General features: G+C 41.6%; 1 protein-coding gene and 1 long non-coding RNA gene across 6 annotated transcripts in view; one reads left to right on the plus strand and one right to left on the minus strand.

Moving 5' to 3' along the window:
* Window positions 1-19,121, minus strand: part of LOC310759538 — a 209,833-nt gene that overhangs the window by 130,045 nt on the left and 60,667 nt on the right. The gene's annotated exons all lie outside the window — the stretch shown is intronic.
* The window catches only part of FBXW11 (F-box and WD repeat domain containing 11), a 105,272-nt gene that overhangs the window by 6,072 nt on the left and 80,079 nt on the right, over window positions 1-19,121 (plus strand). Inside the window, exon 1 of one of the 5 annotated variants that reach the window (XM_083606561.1) lies at window positions 2,452-3,060. The exons of 1 other annotated variant lie outside the window; for it this stretch is intronic. In XM_083606561.1, coding sequence (XP_083462687.1) covers window positions 3,016-3,060 — 45 coding nt within the window. In that variant the 5' untranslated portion in view covers window positions 2,452-3,015. Of the gene's footprint in view, window positions 1-2,451; window positions 3,061-19,121 lie in introns of those variants that run through there. 3 more of the 5 variants (XM_083606562.1, XM_083606559.1, XM_083606560.1) reach the window with 3 other exon arrangements.

The raw sequence follows: 19,121 nt of genomic DNA on the forward strand, positions 1-19,121 counted from the left end.
GTCACACTAAAGTCAACGCAAATTGACTGGTTACAGTGCACTCGGCCAGCCTGGTGAACGGTTCAGATTCCAGAGTTCTCTTAAACACACCATTAGAAATTTGGGCAAAACTGGGTGTTCACGAAATCTGAGAAAATAATGAGTTGAAAAAATTATGCTTCGTTGCAGATACAGCTCTGAAAAAATGTTAAAAAATAATTTTCAGAGCTATATTGATTGCCACTTCAGCCAGTTTTTTAGAACAGGTATTTTCAGACCCAGAAGTCACTTTTAACCCAAACAGGTATTCGGAGACACATTTATTAATCTTCTACCATTTGGTAGTGGTCTGGTCACGACCCATTTTGGATCAGGACACACACACCCAATTGAAAACCAGCGTTTTAGCAGACGTACTTCCTTCTTTTTGTTGCCTGGCATGACTCCAGGTAAACGCTGCCTAGGGATCGCTGTGCCAATCTCAGTTGTGACGTCTTTTCCTTTTAAGAATTTTTTGTAAGCTATGCAGAGAGACTCTGGCTGGCTGCTCCTGAGAACATGATGCTGGAATGTGGCCTGATCCACTGGAGCTCTTCTTGTTCTTTTGGGGCCTTTAAAACAGGATCGGAATTGCTGTTGTTTCACGTTGCCATTGTGTTATGCATTGGATATTTTCATTTCAGATTTTTACGCTGTAAACCGCCCTGTTAACTTCCGCAGTATTTAAATTTGATTAATGAGGGTGATGTACAAACTGCATATACCCAACTCTTGCTGTGGAGCAACCCACCCTGGGCCACTTTCAGACCCTCCCAAGTGTCCCTATTTTCCAGGGACAGTTCTGGATTTATAGAAGCCGTCCCAGTTTCTGATCTGATCCCGCTTTCCCTTAGGACATCCATATTTTCATCGGAGGGTAAAGCAAATAATTTAGACAGTGCCTATATGATATCGAGCAACAGAATAATCTGGCCACAATAAGGAAATTTTGTCCATGGCATGATTATTTTCCACCTGGTCATTTTGACACTTTGGCACCCTGTTTGAAAAACACAGATGCGCTTTCATTTCGCAAGATTGAGGCTGTACTTGAGGGTCGATTTCAAAAAATTCCACTGGAAAACGGTTACGTCCATGTGGAGATGGCAGTATTGAGTCAGTGGCTCATTTGCTTCTGGCTTGCACTCTTTATAGATTTGAGGAACAGATAGGTAGCCGTGTTGGTCTGCCATAGTCAAAGCAAAAAATTTTTTTCCCTTCCAGTAGCACCTTAAAGACCAACTAAGTTAGTTCTTGGTATGAGCTTTCGTGTGCATGCACACTTCTTCAGATACATCTTCAGTGTATCTGAAGAAGTGTGCATGCACACGAAAGCTCATACCAAGAACTAACTAACTTGGTCTTTAAGGTGCTACTGGAAGGAAAAATTTTTTTTTGCTTAGATTTGAGGAGTGAGGTTATTACCTCTCTACTATTGTCCATGACGGGTTGCTCAACCATTGCTATTGTGTCCTTTCTTTTAGCAGATCAAGATGATCAGGAACAGCAAAAACTTCAAACTGGGGGCAATTAGAATAAGAGCTATTATTTTATTATTGATGTAAACCCCCAAAATGTATTTTCTATAATTTTTACCTCTATCTTCAGTATTGTATTTTATTGCTATGGCTAGTGGCTCATGCAAATAAAAGATTCTTCTGCTGCATCAGAGGGTATGCAGTTTTGCGACCCTTGAGTCAAGGAGATAAGGGACTATATTAGAAGATGTTTGATGGCAGCCCTGCGTAGGGAATTTTCAAAGAAACGCTGGCTGTTTTATTCTGTTTTTTATATGCGATGGAAGCTACCCAGAGTGGCTGTGGCAACCTAGTCAGATGGGCAGGGTATAAGTAATAAAATTATGATGGAATAGGACACGCCTATTTTCATGGGAGAATACCTGTAGCACAACATATATATATATATAAATTAAAAATAAGTTATGTTTTATATATGCTGGAAGCTGCCCCGAGTGGCTGGGGCAACCCAGTGGAATGGGTGGGGTATAAATAACACAATTATTCGTATTATTATGGAATAGGATGTCCCCATTTTCATGGGACAATAACTATCCCCACAGGCTTATGCTGCAAACAGTCCGGTGAGGACGAATATAAATGAAGTGAACCGATAAACATACATTAAGAACCGGTAAATTACGGAAGGTGGGCGGTATACCAATGTAATACACAATAATAGCAATAATATTAAAGGGAATAGCCGCCCTCACCCTCTAGCGCTGCCATACACCAACGTGGGGCCCTCGGCGCCCTCACGCCTGAGGTAAAGGCGCCCACGACGGAGCCTTTTGTGAGGAAACAGTGGCCTGAGGCGCCATGAGGCAACTCCACTGCGCCTGCGTTCTGGGCGCCTGCGGCCTAGGCCTGCTTCTCCCCCCCCCCGTCGCCGGCAGCAACCGGGACCCCCAAAAAGGGCCTCGCCCCGGGCAGCTGGGAAGAAGCAAAGGCGCAGCGCGTTCCTCCGAGCCAGTTCTTAAAAAAAATTAAAATAATCCGCCGTTGGGGGGCAAACCCCCCCCTCCTCGCCACAGCTTTGCATGTCGGGAAACGTAGTTCCTTTAGCCGCTCCGCCGCGAGGAGCGCGAAGCACTACCCCCCTCGGCGCTATGCATGCTGGGCCTTGTGGTTCTTTTTCCCGCCGGCTGGCGCAAAGCCTGCCGGGAGCCGTAGTGCCTCTCCTCCTCCTCCTCCCCCCCCCCCTTGGTCGCGACGGCGGTTCCGACGCGGCTGCTGAGGGGGAAACGGTCGCCGCCGTTGCTAACGTTCGCCCGCCCGCGCGCCGCGTCGGCCTGCTGCGTCACTTCCTCTTCCGGGCGCGCGGCCGAGGAGGCGGCGGCGGGTCAGTCGGTCGATCTATCGGCAGCCGGCCTCCTCCTCCTCTGAGGGAAAAGGAAAAGGTGGGGGGGTCGATACGGGCTTTTCTCTCCTCAGCCGCCGCCGAGGAGGAGCCGCTGCCGCCGCCATTCCCGCCGCCGCCATGGAGCCGGAGTCGGTGATCGAGGACAAGACCATCGAGTTGATGGTGAGTATGAGGGGGCCGAAACCGACGCCGGAGCCCTTTTCTTGCCGCCTTCTTCCCTCAGGCCCCAGAGGCGCGGGCGAGGCCTCGCGAGGAGAGGAGACGCCACAACCGGGCGGGGGGGGGGAGGGGGAGGTGGGAACCGGGAGTGAGAGAAAAGAGAAGGAACGGGAGGCGCCGGCGCGGTGGGAGCTGGTCTTTGTAGGCCTCGGATTTCGCCTGCGCATCCTCCGCTTCCTTTTCTTCCGTCCCCGCAGTGGGGAGCGAGGGGGGGGGAGGAGGAGGAGGGGGCGGGCCGGGCTGCCGGCCGGCCTCGCACTTCCACACCAGGTTTCTTTCTCTCCTGCTCTTTCATTCGCAAAGGGATCCTCGGAAAGCCGCCTTTCGCCGCTGCCCGTTATGTGTCAGCTGGGGAAGATGGGGGTGGGGAGAGATCGGCCCCTTTTGGCCCCCCCTTCTTTCCCCCACCACCCCGACCTCTACACCCAGGGTGTTTCGCCTCTCTCCTCCCCTGTTGTAAGCCACCCAGAGTGGTTGGGGGCAACCCAGTCAGATGGACGGGGGTACAAATAATAAAAATTATTATTAAATCATTATTAAAATTATTGTTATTATTACTGTCCCAAGCAACCAGGACAAAAGCCGCGCAAGGTGTTGGGCATCCGCGCAGGTGAACGGCCTCTGGGTACATGTGTCGCTCCTCACCCCCTATAAAGAGAGAAAATATGCTGAAGGTGACATTTGCAAGCCAAGTTGTCTCTCGCAGCATAAGAGCCCAGTTTCACAAAGCAAGGGGCATGGTTTGGAGGGGCGATGCGCTTGGGCTGTTGCTGTGTGTACATTTAAGCTTCCGGGCTCTTGAGGACTGCAAAGCTTTGATCAATCAATCAGGGCGATTGAACAGCTAGTGGGTTAGATTCGGCCCCTTCTCTCACCCCTCCGAAAAAGATCATTGTTGGGGTGGATGACAGGCAAAGACGTTGGGCTCAGGACTTCGATGTGGCCTACTTGCCATGCAGAGAGGCTTGCACAGATGTGCTGGTTAAAGATGGCGGGTGTCTCTCCCCCTCCCCCTTGCAGTGTGGTAACTTAAGATTTCATAATCATAAGTGACCATCTTCAAGAGATGCTGACCTCTTCCTTTAGAGTGACTTTATTGAATGTTGTTGATTGTGTGCACTTTCAATTGTAATTGGGTAATTAAAATTGGTCATCATATAAACATTAAGATGGTGATGCTGAATTGATTTTAAATCCTTTGTATCAGTTGATAGCCTTAGTTCTCTTTGGGTACATTTGTCTTGGATGACTACTGAACTGTGCTCTACCACCGTAGAAAGATAGCAAGCTAGTGTTCTTCTTGCTTACGTACTTATTTATTTTGGTACTTTGAGTTTTTTGTTTGTTTGTTTTTTAATGTAAAAGACTCGTAAGCAAGCAACACTTTGACACTTTTAGCCAAAAAGGGGAAATGTCTGTCATGGGATATTGTGGAGCCGTGTTGTATATGCACAATATGCAGTGGATTGAAATGTGGCGTGCTCAACATACTGTGGAGCTCGCTCCCAGCCCTCGTGCAATATTTCTATGTCCAGAGGCGGACACAGAAGGTGGTTAGTTTTGCTCTGATCCTTGTAAATATGTGTCCTTAATGTCAGCTATACACCTTCTGAACACTGAAGAAGTTGGAGGTTTTCTGTTCGTTTTGTTTTACAATTAACATAATAATGAAAGGGCTTTAAAAGAAATATGTTTTGAATGGAATAATGTTTATACAAAACAATGAAATTTGTTATCTTACAAATCTGCCTTTGCTGATGGAGATTCCCTGGAGATCAGTTCGGCTTTTGTGAGTTCAAGTATGGATCACAACCAAAGAAGTCCTTAGTTGCAGTCATTATTTGTCAGGGAATGGTATATAAAGAAACTTTCCATTTGTCTCTGTGATGGGGACAACCCTTCACATATGTTCTGGAGCTATTAAACTGGGGCCAGTACCTGATTATTACATTTTTAGTCACTTTCCTGTTGTCATATATACAAACATGGTTGATAATGTGAAGAATGTGCTTATTTGTTTATTTTTTCTTGGAAATTTTGTTTCCTTTTGTATGTCAATACTAAAGCAGAAGCTCCTTTTATGGACTTCAGAAAGTGTGCAGAATAAATGTAGAATGTTAAATTTGTTTATCTTCATTTTACATTAATGTGCTGAATTTTCCTCAGTAGAACCATTCGTTTTACAGAAGCAGTATAATTTAGTGAAGTGCAAGGGCAAGACTGCTCAATTCTACATTGTTGGAAAAGCACATAGCAGATAAAATGGCCACAGGGAAAATGAAGAGGGTAACATTGCTGTAACAAACCCAAAGGCCCAATAGTAAAATGTGGTTAAGTAGAAGCATTTTTTAAAAATAAGAATGGGGTGAAGTGACTTGGCAATGATCAGGAGAGTGCTATGAATTATATGTATATTTTATGTAGCCTTCTCTGTAATGAACATTTTACTGAGTTGTTGACACCAAACACTGCACTTTGCTACAGTTGGGTTTTGACAGCAGTTGGGATTTATTTAAGCTGACAAGCAAACTGCTAGTTTTAGGAAACATGTAAACTTTGTCTTAAGAATTCTAATCATGGCCAAACATTACAGTAATATTATGGTTGTGTGTTCTTGCATTTCTTAATCCATTAGTGCTGGTCACTATGCTATAGTAGCAGTAGAGCACTTGCTTTGCACCCACAGAGTACCAGATTCGGTGTCTGGCATAATTATTAAAGCGATTTTAGGACTAGGAAAGATCTGTATCTTAATACTTTGGAGAGCTGCTCTTAAACTATGCCCTCTGATGTGACTTGAGTGAAGCAAGCTAGCACCTTTCCCTTCCAGAAGGCTGTGGCAAGGTGGGTGGGAGGGACTGAATCCTAATACAGGTGACGTTTTTTATCCTGGCCTTTCTCACCCATTGGGATCAGTGTACTAGTACAACAACTTGCAGTGGTTACCTTATAAGGTCCAGTCTGTTTTCTGGACAGCAACCCTCCCACCTGGAGCAGCCTGGAAACCAATTGGACAAACTGGGTTTCATTGCTGGGTAATAGCTTTTTCCCCACTCCCAATAAATTCTGTACTGGCGCAGCCCCCACCCCATCCAGATATGCTATTAAATGTTAGGAGAATGAGGAAATCCCAGTAAGTGAGTCATGACAGTGCCATAGGGAGGAGGAAGTTCTCTGTCCTGCTCTGAAAACCTTAATAGTTCTTTCTGCACATTATATCCGGGAAGTCATAGCTGTTTGACAACTCAGAGAAAAAAAATGTGTAAAATAGGTACTCACAAACAGCATTGCAGATTCAAAATAAGTGAACTGAATTATAGGGTAGTATGTTGAATTTTAGGGTAATATGTTGTAGTGTGGATCAAACTTACACTACACAGATATTGCCTGTAAGCACAGCCAAATTTTTGTGGTGTTCATGGAGCAGATTTCCCCCACTTGCTTCTTTTGGGTATGATTTCTTTCAACTCTTGACTGGATATTTGGTGTGGGAGTTCAAAATCAGAACGATGAAAGAAAACATTAAGATAGGTAAGGTACTCAAACAGACTCTGCATTTGTCTTGGACAGCAAGTCGAAAGCTCTTTTTGTAATAGGAAATGTAACACTGGATCAAGGCATTGTTTTTTTCAGTCTTCAGTGAGTTTGTCAGATGGCTGCAGCATTTACTTTCAGTAATTGAATCATCAATATGAAGAATAATTTGTTGAAGTGTTTGAACTTTGACAGTGTGGTGTTGTTGTTGACTGCTGCTCTTCAGTTTTGATAACATAGCAAAACTTTTTCTAAAAAGTGCCTCTGTGAAAAAGTGTACTGTAAAATTAGCATGGACAGGTATGATGAATCAAGCAGCCAATTCCAGGTGGCTTAATTTTGTCATTGTTAATCTTAAGCATTCAAGTTATTACAGTGGTGCCTCTGGATGCGAACGGGATCCGTTCCAGAGCCCTGTTCGCATCCTGAGTAAAACGTAAGACACGACCGCATGCGCAAGTCGTGTTTTGCTGCTTCCGGACATGTGCGTGATGTCATTTTGAGCGTCTGTGCATGCGCGAGCGGTGAAATCTGGAAGTTACACGCTCCATTACTTCAGGGTTGCCGCGGAGCGTAACTTGAAATGCTCAACCTGAAGCACATCTAACCTGAGGTATGACTGTATTCTAAAAGTGCCAAAAATTATAGGCTTGTGGTGATCTCCAATATTTTCATGCTTGGAGTAAACACTTTGAAATCGAAGTCCATTAATTTCAGTGGCCCTATTCTGTGACTAACGTTAGATATCACCCATTGTTTTACTGTCTTTGGATTTTAGAAAGGTGAAAAGCAAGTGTTTTGAACCTGATGTTCAGACATGATTTGTTTTTATACCAGCTTATTTATGGTACATTTGCTTGTTGTCTGTTGACTTTAAGGTGAAAGCTTTTTTGGGGAGAGAGGGGGATGACTCTTTGATTAATTACTTTTACAGATGTTTATAATTAAAATCGACATTATTTTTGTTCTTAAGCTTACTTTCTAGCAAAGCAAAGGAAGGAAACCTCTGAGGTTTTTTTAGATTAATGGGTTTAGAGTTTTTAAAACATTATATATGAGAGGGATAATGCAAATATACATGGAAATTCCATCTGACCTGCAAAATCAAGCATACGAACTACCTAGGTAGATCACCAAACATTAGTGTTTTCAACTGCAGCTGGTCTTGTGCATGCAGCTTCTCTTTCGCCTTCCCTCCCGGTCTACCAATAAACAGCAGAAGAATTGCTTAAGCATTAATCTTGCTTTCTCCCCCTCTCTTTCACATACTTCTTAAGAATTGCATTTCTGTAGTGTTCTTATCCAAGTGAATCCCATTCACTGCCTAGAGCCCCTCCAGTTAGAAAATGTGAGCTGGGTGAGTGAGTTTTGCTCCTCTGTCACCTGGTGCCCTTCCTATCAAAAAGAGGTTGTCCTAGAGATCCCCACAATGATGCTTGGGCTATTTCCCATTTCCTGATCTTGCACTCCTTATAATCCCAGCAGAGGCACTTGTGATCTGTTACTACCCAAGAAATAAAGAATGCTTGGTTATCAAACTTGAGTGCCTGCTGTATTTGCTTAGGTAGAGAGAGAGAGAGCGCAAGAAACTTTCAAATGTGCAGGACTATCTCAAAGGTCAGCAGATTTCTGAGGGGAAGGGCAGTCCAATTATATGTGGCCAATATTTTGATTGAGCTAAATACTAAACTAATCTAAGTTATATCTAAAAAAAACCCTAGACACTGAGAACGCTCAGCTCCCAGTGGATGCGTACACAGAAACAACGCAGCATAAGCATTGTTTTGTAATGTATGTAGAGCATACAAAAATGAGTCAAAATGGGAAAAGACAGTAACAATCAGTATATTTAGGAAAATAATAACTGTAGCTCAGCACAATTCACTGTAAACTTTGCTGCTGCTCATTAACCAGGGCCTAGATTCATTTCCCCAACACTCCCATCAAGCTGATTGTGTTGGTCATGTGCATGATGAGAATCGATATGTAGAATTCATGTGGCAGTGATTACTGGAGACCTAGGTAAAAGATTTTTGTACCATATTGTGCCACTCTTATTATATATGAGACCTTTCCCGGATGTTGATCTCCACATGGTAGTGTGTTTTTGCATGCAGATGGTCCTTAGTGTATTGGGCTGCCACACAAGAGCAACTATGAATCAAAGTGGCCCCAAGCTTGATAGAGGACTCCAGGCAGGTCCCCATTTGCACAGGGATTGTGTTCTTGGTCATTGCGTGCATCAGCAGGGTAGGCATAAGCCCGCCTCACCTTGTTCCGGGGCCAAAAACGGCGCATGTGTCAGGGGTCATGCATGTCTTCAGTGCGTGCGAAGTGGGATTTGTCTGTACTTAAAATAAGTACAGCAACTATTTCCCCCCCCATATGTTTGATGAACTGAGTAGTTGATGTTATGACGTTGGTCTTGATTTCTGCTAAGCATTCTTTTTCATTTTGACAATTTACTTGTTTCCAGATCTTTAATCAATACCATATTGTTTTTGTTGTCATTCAGCTAATCCTATGCAATATTGTTTTTCACTTGTATATTTGCCATAGCTTGCAGTAGCCTATATATTTCCATTAATTTTAAATTTTCCTCCATATTCTGTTAGGTTGCAATTCTGCATGAAGGCACTCTAACTGTAGCAAGAAAATGTACTGGTTTTTACCCATTGTGTGTGCATAAGCAGAACAAAGTTGCAATTTCTATGTGGGATGTCGTCCCTCTGAAGCCTTCTCTCTATACCCCCAAAATCTGCTCTGAATGGTCCCCCAGCCCTCTGGAGCAGATCTGAAGGAGATGTGGGGATTGCAGGATGGGGGAGAGGAAGGAAAAGTCCCATTGCGTGCACAGAAGTGCACTAATTTGCATTAATATATACTTTAGCAATAAGCGAAAATGAACAGACTGTAGCAGAGCATATTTCCATTTTCTCAGGACTGAAATTCAACAGAATTCGATAACAGTAATATTATGACCTTAGTTTTTCTATATGTTTCACAAGTCTTTGCCATCTTGAACATCTTGCTATCTGTATGAAATAAGGTTGGGGAGAAGGAGAGCTTTGGGAATATATGTAAAATGAACATTATATGAAGTTCTTACTTCTCTGTGTGTCTCTAAATCAGTTGAAGGTTGTTGCCCAGCAAGAATGTAATTAACAAATGTTTAAACAAATGAAAAACCACAACTGAAATGCCTTCTTCCATGTACCCGTCTCCATCCTCCTCCTATCTTTCTGTCTGTCCAGCATTGGCGAGAAAATTGTTTTGCCAGTAACCAGAAAGGAGTTACTTTCAAAGACCAAGCCTACATAATATGTTGTTCTTGTACATTGTATGTCAGTGAATAGCAACCTAGTTAAAACTATCAGAAAGAGCTGATAGCTGCAAAAAACAATTTACGGCTAGTCTGCCATTTTGTGGGTTTCTGAAATTCTGGGAACAGTGTTGCCTTTTTACAACGTGCTACCAAAAGCTGGCTACAGCATTCTGTACCAATTTTTTAATGATTGGCTGTTAACAGCTAATCCCATGTGGGGTTTGCAGGTAGTCTAGTATAAAGATAATTGATGTTAATCATGATGTGTACCTGAGAGTAAGGATCTTCTTTTATTGCTATCTCTATTTTGGATAAGTAGATGTGACAAGCTATTACTTGAATTTCTAGACAAAACAATGTTGCGAAGTCGGCTTCCGGAGGTGGCGCCAACGGCAATGGCGGTCTCCTAGTCTGGAGGGAGAAGCTCCGCGGAAATTGGGTCTGTCCGCTACAGCGAAGCAGAGACCCTTTCGAAAATCACAGGCAGGAGAAGCCTGTGAACGTGGGACTCGGCAGGCACCCTTAGCGCCCCCCGGATTTGCGAAGGAACCCCGCAAGGGGCTCCGGAGCGTAACGGGAGCTTGGCGTGGTGCTGAGAGTCAATCGCTCTTTCCGTGGGGTGAAGCCGCACAGCTGTTGTCGGATAGCGCTGACCTTTTTCCTGTGACAATTCGGCTGCTAAACAACTATCCGTGAGTAGGTGAAGCTTAAGAAATTGGGACTAAAAGGAGAAAAAAGGGATTAATTTGGCACTGAAGCGGGAAGGTGTAAACAGGAAGTCCGCCTTCCGTTTCTGTACACAGATCAAAGCAAAGACTTTTTTAAGCTAAGACCTGGAGAGCGGTGTTTTAAAAGCTCCAAATCCGAACATCAAAGTGAAAGAACTCCCCCCCCCCCAGGTTAGTGGAGAGGGGGGGGGGAGAGGGAAAAGTAACTTTTTTACTTCTGGAAAAAATAGAGACAATTATCTAACTCCGGGGAACGGACTGCCAGGTTCACTAGAACTGTTGCACTGAGAGTCGCACTATTTATAGACAATGTAACTTTTTAATGGTTAACTCTGCAAAGGAGATACTTGTTGAAGGTCTTCTCTGGACTTGAAACTGTTGCTTGTTTTCTTGAGGGGGACTTAGGAAAGTTGGAAAAGATTCTTTATTGTAACTTTAATGACTGCTACAGTGTCCCCCTAGAGGAACATTGAAGCTGTACATCCAGCTGGGGGATTTTTTCATTCTGGACTTTGGGGATTTTCCACGGCAAGACTTGACCGTGGGACCGACCTTGATTCATAGACAAAAGTGTGATGACTGATAGGACAACAAGATCGGGCAAGGCTAGAGTGCAGCAGCCCAGCACAGTTTCCCAGCAACGTAGATCATCTGTTCCCGGCCCTCCTGTGACACAGGGGGAAGATTTTGCACAAGCTGGGTCAAAAGAAATGGCTTCAGAAGGGGATTTTACTTCTGTGTTAAATAAAATTTATGAAAAATTGGAAGGCATAAGCAAACAAGTTACGGAACAATCAACTAAAATAGACAGGAATACTGCCAGCATTAATAATCTGGGACAGAAGGTGAATTCCAATACAGAATCTATTGAAAAATTGCTGGAAGAATCTGCGTCTAATCGAAAAATAGCTGAGGAAGCAAAAGAAAAAGCAGTGGCTGTAGAGGAAGAAATAAAACCTATGCGCAAACAGATTGGGGATCATCAGTCACTTCTGTCTATGATTGAACTGAGGGAGAAACAGACCAATCTGAGGATCAGGGCAGTACCGGAACTTGAAAAAGATAACCTAAGTGACTACCTTACGCAGGAATTTGGAAAATTTTGGAATTTGGAGCTGGAGAAAGACTTTAAGATAGTAAGTGCGTTCAGACTTGGAAGAGGAGGGAGAAAAAACAGGGTGAGAGACTGTTTGGTTACCCTCCGAACGAAAGAGAGAGATAAAATACTGAGTGCGCACTTCCAGAAGACTTTGGAGATCAACGACTCGAGAGTGGAGATTTTTAAGGATATACCGAGACATCTATTGGATCTTAGAACCAACTACGGAGATCTGGTGGCCCTACTGAGAAGAAACAGAATTGTTTTTAGGTGGGAATTCCCCCAGGGACTATCTTTTACCTTTAAAGGGAAAAAGTTCAAAATAAGATCAGTGGAAGATAAGGAAAAATTTTTGAGAGACCACGAAGAAGACCTGCAAAAAGAAGTACTAGAAGAGCTAAGAGCTTTAAGATCAGGAGTACTAGACATAGTACCACCACCTTTGGGACTGGATAAACTAAAAAAAGCGATACCACCATCAGAACAAGAAGAACTTTTGGGAGCAGTTGGAGGAGAATAGAATAACCACACCATGTCTCTGCAATTATTAAGTTGGAACATTCGTGGATTTAATTCCCCGGAGAAGAGGAAGAAAGTCTTTCATTTATTGAAAAAGGAACAATTGGACTTAATTTGTTTACAGGAAACTCATGTGATAAGGCTTCATAGGAAAGTACTGATTAATAAAAGATTGGGTCAAGAGTTTATTTCATCGGACAAGGTTAAAAAGAGAGGAGTTGTTATTTATGCCAAAGAGAGCCTATCACCGAAATTTGTTTTTAAAGATGAACAAGGAAGATTTGTGGCAATTGAGATTCAATCACAAGGAGAAAAATTCCTGATTGTAGGAGTTTATGCACCAAATGAGGGGAAAGAAATTGCATGAGACATTGCTTGACTACATGGACTACAACATTCTTATGATGGGAGATATGAATGGAGTGGTATCTACAAATATGGATAAGTTGCAGAGACAGGTTGTAACTAAAGATGGCAGACTACCAAAAACCTTTTTTGAACTGACTGACAATATGGACTTGATTGACATCTGGAGAACTAGGAACCCCCTTGGAAGAGAGGGAACATTTATCTCTGAAGCCAAAATGACATGGACAAGAATTGACCAAATATGGATAACTAGAGGACTGGCACCTAAGACTCGAAAAGTGGAAATTTGCCCAAAAACTTGCTCCGACCATAATGCAGTGAAGATGGAGATGAAACTAACACCAGTCGGTTCCTTCAGATGGAGGATGAATGACACCTTATTTAGAGATCAAGAGGTTACCAAGAAGGCCCCAAAAATCTTGAGAGATTATTTTGAGATAAATTTGAATACCACGGTTGAAAAAAGAGTAATCTGGGACGCAAGCAAAGCGGTCATGAGAGGGTGTCTGATTCAACAGAACGCAATAAAGAAGAGAACTCAAAATGAGAAAAAAGATAAAATCTTGGAAAAAATAAAAGGAGAGAAGAAATTAAGAGCGAAACCAAAGTCGCAAGAGATTCTGAGAGAAATAAAGCTATATCAAGTACAATACATGGAAATGATAAATCAGGAAGTAGAATGGAAAATTAAGCAGATGAGACAAAAGACATTTGAATCGGCTAATAAATGCGGGAAACTGCTAGCCTGGCAGATAAAAAAAGACAAAAATTAAACACCATCACAAATTTGGATGTGGAAGGAAAGAACATACAGAATCCATTGGAGATTAGAAAGTGCTTCCAGAGATATTTTAAACAACTATATACACAAGGGCCACAGAAAGAGACTGATTTAGACCAATTTTTAAGAACAAATGGATTACAAAAAATCTCTCAAGAAAATAAGATAATGTTGAATCACAAAATTACAGAACAGGAGGTTGAAGGTGCCATCCAGAACATGCAGTTGGGTAAATCTCCAGGGCCGGATGGTCTAACCTCCAAATAATATAGATCTTTGAAAGACTGGTTAATTCAGCCACTAAAGGAGGTCTGTAATGACATTTTGGAGGGGAAAAAGGCGCCAGAGTCGTGGAAGGAAGCTTACATTACACTTATACCGAAAACTGAGTCTGAAAAGACACAACTTAAGAACTACCGCCCCATATCCCTGCTTAATGTGGATTACAAATTTTTTGCTGATATCTTGGCTAATAGATTAAAAAAGGTATTAGTTGAAGAGATACATAAAGATCAAGCCGGCTTTCTCCCAGGTAGACATCTGTCTGACAATACGAGGAATATAATTAACATTTTGGAGAAGCTGCAAGTGAACATCAATACCAAAGCAGTTTTAATTTTTATAGATGCGGAAAAAGCTTTTGATAATATTTCTTGGAATTTTATGAAGAAAATTCTTCAGGGAATGGGGGTGGGCCAAGGATTTGAAAACGGTATAAGTGCAATTTACTCAGAACAAAAGGCTAAGTTAATAGTTAATAATGTGATGACAGAGGAATTTAAGATAGAGAAAGGGACACGACAAGGCTGCCCAATTTCCCCATTGCTTTTTATTTCAGTTCTGGAGGTTTTGCTGAATATGATTAGAAGGGACCGTCTAATTAAAGGTATTCAGGTCGGAGCCAAACAATATAAATTGAAAGCTTTTGCAGATGACCTAGTTTTGACGTTACAGGAGCCAGAATCTAGTACGAAAAGAGTATTAGAATTGATTCAAGAATTTGGTCATGTGGCAGGATTTAAGTTGAACAAGTCAAAAACTAAAGTGCTTGAGAAAATTTTTACACCAATTGAGAAAGAGAGGTTTCAGAAGGAGACAGGTTTAACATTAGTTAAGAAAGTAAAATATTTGGGGGTTAATATGACTGCTAAGAATCTAAATTTATTTAAAGATAACTATGAGAAATGTTGGATAGAAGTGAAAAAAGATTTGGAAATATGGTCAAATTTGAAGCTTTCCCTGTTGGGTCGAATTGCAGCTATAAAGATGAAGGTGATGGATTATATGGAATTGGCAGAAATGACTGGCAGAATCCGAGACCTGGGAGAAGAGTTGGTGGAAGAAGACTGGAAGAAATTTAAAGACTATCTTCAGAAACACTGTAAAATTAATGAATGTTAAAATGATGTTGGATTGAAAATAAGTGGCATTAGCAACAAAGTTAAAAAGAATATGCAAAAATGAATTGATAAATGGATGAAAATATAGAGTTATAATATGTTAAGATATAGAGTTAAGATAAACGAAAGAGGGTAAGGACTTGCTGATTTGATTATTTAAATGGGAATACAAAAAGGGGAGGTGTGAGGAGGTCAAGGAAACAAGCTAATGAGTTTAAAGTTACTAAAAACGGATTTGTTTTTAATTCTTTGTTATCGATATGGTTTTTGTATTTTGTATTTTTATTCTTTATTCTTTTTTATGTATTTTTCTATGTCTTCTTTTTTGTATCTTTTTCTTTCTATGTGACTTTTTTCTATTTTGTAAACTTATGTTTTTGTAAAATCTCAATAAATATCTCTTTTTAAAAAAAAACAATGTTGCGAAGTCTCCATCAGTGGCTTAATTTTCTTGGTCTCTGTTAAAAGTTAAATGAGGGTGGCGGTGATAAATTTCCATGTCCTAGTAAGTTCTAATTCAGATTTTGTATTACAGCAAAACTTAACCACACCTATGATGACCACATTTAAAGTTATGTGATATGGCAACTTAGTCCATGTTTCATTTTTTTTGTTACAATTAAAAATTCAGCGTAACTCTTGCTCAGACATAAAACAACTTAAGTTGGAGTAATATGTATTAGTATGAGGCAATGACAGTGAGACTTATTAAGACTCATTCTGGACCTATGGATGCTGCAATAGACAGGACAGCCTGATACAGAAATTCAAAGTATCACAGAAATCTATGGGGGAAAGTGATGTATTTTAGTAATAATTTTGACGATAACCATGCATGCCATGGAGTGAGATAAATAAAAAAATGCACTGTACAGAAATACTTTTGCTTTTTAAATTATGACTGGATTGCTCAAGCAAAGCTGTTCTTCTGTGTATTAGGCACCAGTGGTTTATAGTAGTACCTGGTTGTTGTTGTTTTAGTAATCACTGCAGATATGATGGGCAAAATAGTCTCACTGTTATATTAATCTGAGATGGAAATTATACCGTTAATTTTTATATCTCAAACACAAGTGCCATTCTGGATCAGGCCAAAGATCAGTCTCCTTTCAGGGAGTCCTTGAGGGGAGGCATGAGGGTGACTGCTTCTGTTTGTTCCCTGCCTCTAGTGCTTAGGTGTATACTGTCACTGTTTTGGATGTTCTGATTAGTTTTATCAGCTAGTAGCACAATGGCTATCCTCCATGATTTGGATTTTTGTCTATCAGTGCAGTCCTCACTGCATCCACTCAGAAGCAAGTCCCAGGTAAGTGGAATTATGATTGCAGCCTAGTTGCACTTGGTGTTAGTGAGTTCTGAAAGTTAAATTCGAAGAAATGTCACTTGTCTGTCCTGAGCCTACTGCCAGTCAACTTCACGGTGTTTGGTATTTCTCTGCTTAAACCACGGGTGTCAAACACAAGGCCCGCTGGCCGAATCCGGCCCGCCAGACCTCGTCATGTGGCCCGTGTAGCTGCCGCCGGCTGCCAGCCTTCACCTTTTATTCTCGCTTTTTTTTTTTGACACAAGAAAGCCGCCTCTTCAGCGCATGCACGGCAGCCTACAAGCCAGAGAACGCCTGCCCTCTAGCGGCGCCGCGGCCCCCGATGAATTTGAGTTTGACACCCCTGGCTTAAACACTTCCCCTGCTTAAACAAGTGGCAACATGGTTACTTGTTACGTTGCAAATTATAGATGCTGCACTTCATTGCACCTCGGCAGACTCCTTGTTGCAAATGGTTGGTTGAGCTATGGAGGTGAGTATAAGTTCAGGTTAGCCTACAATCTTAGGCATGCTTACTGAAAGTATGTTTCAGTGAAATCAATGAGATGCCTGGTCATAACCAGTGAAGTGGGAATGAAAATTTTCTGCTGCACTTGCTTCTCCGCTGAAATTTTACCATTTATAGATATGTATGGTTTTATGAAATTAATTAGTAAAATTATGAATGTGTACAATACCAATAATATTTGGTGATCTAAAATCAAAGCTTTTAACTTTGTTCAGGTGACTATCCCTACGAAGTACTGTTTCTTTATACATTTGGCTCTTAAAGATTCAGTGCCTCACATTATTTACAGTTTAAGAAGTTTACATTATTTACAGTTTAAGAAGTAGAACAAAGTAAGGGAACTGATGGGAGTTGTAGTCCAAATATTTTCTGGAAGGCACTGGGTTGGGGATGGCTGTCTTACAGAATTGTGCATCGTGTGGAAAAAGAGGACAGAGAATTTCTCTCCTTGTTCGTAACACAGAAATTTGGGATCAGCCAATGAAATTAATTGATAGTAGATTCAGAATTGGAAAAAGCAAGTAATTATTCACAGAATGAATAATTAGCTTTACAGAATTTCCTGTTACAAAATGTGATGAGTGCCATGAGCTTTAGTCACTTTAAAAACAGCTTAGACAGGTTAATAACTGCTATTTAGCATTGCAACACCATTTATTTATTTTTTTAAAAGGATTTGGGTATTTAGAGACTGGTTAGCTTAACATTTGTTCCAGGAAAACTGCTGGAAATCATTATTAAAGTTAAGATTACCAAGCATACAGAAGAACACGTCTTGCTGAAGAAGAAGGAGTGTGGGTTCCACAAAGGTAAGTTGTATCTAAATTTTTATTGGAGAGTGTCAAGAACATGTGAATAATTAGTGGACATTGTGTACTTGGACTTCCAAAAAGCTTTTAATAAAGTTCTTCTCCAGAAACTCTTGACTAAGTTTAGCAGTCATTCTACAGACCCTCTCAGGAAGGTCTCTTAAAAGACCAAGATGCAGAGAGTAGGTATAAACAGAATGTTCTCACAATGGAATGATGTAAGAAGTGAGATCTCCCAAGGATTTGTAGTGTGACTGATGCCTTCTAGGTGTTTAAAATGAAAAAGGGCTGTGAGCTGCTCCAAAAGGACTTATTCATATTGGGTGAGTGGGCATTAAAATGGCAAATATGGTTCAGTGTAAGGAGGTATAATGTGATGCTCATTGGATCAAAAAGTTCTAACTTCACATGTATGCCAGTGGAGTCTGAACTGGCAATGACTGACCAGGGAAGAGATATTGGAGCCATGGTGGATAGTTTAATGAAAATGTGGACTTAGTGTACGGCAGCTGTGAAAAGGGTGAATTAGAAAAGGGATTGAAAATGATTTTGCCAATATAATAATATACAAATCTGTGACGCAGCCACACTTTGAATACTCTGTACAGATGTCGCCACCATATCTCAATAAGGTTATAGTAGAGCCAGAAAAGATTCATAAGAAGGTAACCAAAATGATCAAGGGCTGGAGCAGTTTCTTCATAATGGAAGGCTGTTTGCATCATTTGGGGCTTTTTTTAAAAAAAGGTGTAGCAGGAAAGAGTGTGATAGAGGTATATAAAATTCAGCCCAGAGTAGAGAAGGTTGATATGAAGATGTTTCCCTCTTGCTTTCAAAATATTCGAACCCAGGGTTAACCGATGAAGCTGAATGTTGGAAAATTCAGGACAGATAAAAGGAAGTTATTCACACAGCACAAAGTTAAACTATAGAATTTGCACCCACAAGATGTCGTGATGGCCATCAACTTGGACAGCTTTAAAAGGGGATTAGACAAGTTCATGAAGTTTAGGACTATTCATTGCTGCTAATCATGATGTCTGTATACTACATCCAGTATCGGAGGCATTGAGTGAATGAGTTGGCATCCATCTGTCTCTGGAGACAATGGAAGAGTGCCAATGAAGAGTTTTAGCACATGTTGTGACTGTAGAGACCAACTGAGGCAGATGAATGTGTTTTGGTTTACCTGCTACAAGTGCACCATGGTGTTCCTTCTGTCTGTGCTCCTTCCGGTGGTCATTCCTCCTTTGGTCACTGCTGTGGATACCCGACCTGACTGCCTGTCTCCAGGTACTGCAGTCATCAGGAAGGAATTCCCACATGGCGGCGTTAATGTTGCCAGCCTTCATGTCAAGTTTGCAAACATCTTTATAGGAGTTGGTCTGCCATAGGCCTAGTGAGAGAAGCCAGCTCCCTGTAGAGCATGTCCTTGGGGATCCTGCCATCTTCCATTCTGTGTACATGACCAAACCAGCGTAGATGTCACTGGGACAGAAGTGCGAACATGCAAGAAATGTGTGCTTGGGAGAGCATATATTTGTTTGAGACTCTGTCCTGCCATGTGATGCCCAAAACTTCCTGACACAGCACATATGAAAGGCATCT

This window comes from Podarcis filfolensis, assembly GCF_964270895.1.
Source record: "Podarcis filfolensis genome assembly, chromosome: 3".
Lineage (NCBI taxonomy): Eukaryota > Metazoa > Chordata > Lepidosauria > Squamata > Lacertidae > Podarcis > Podarcis filfolensis.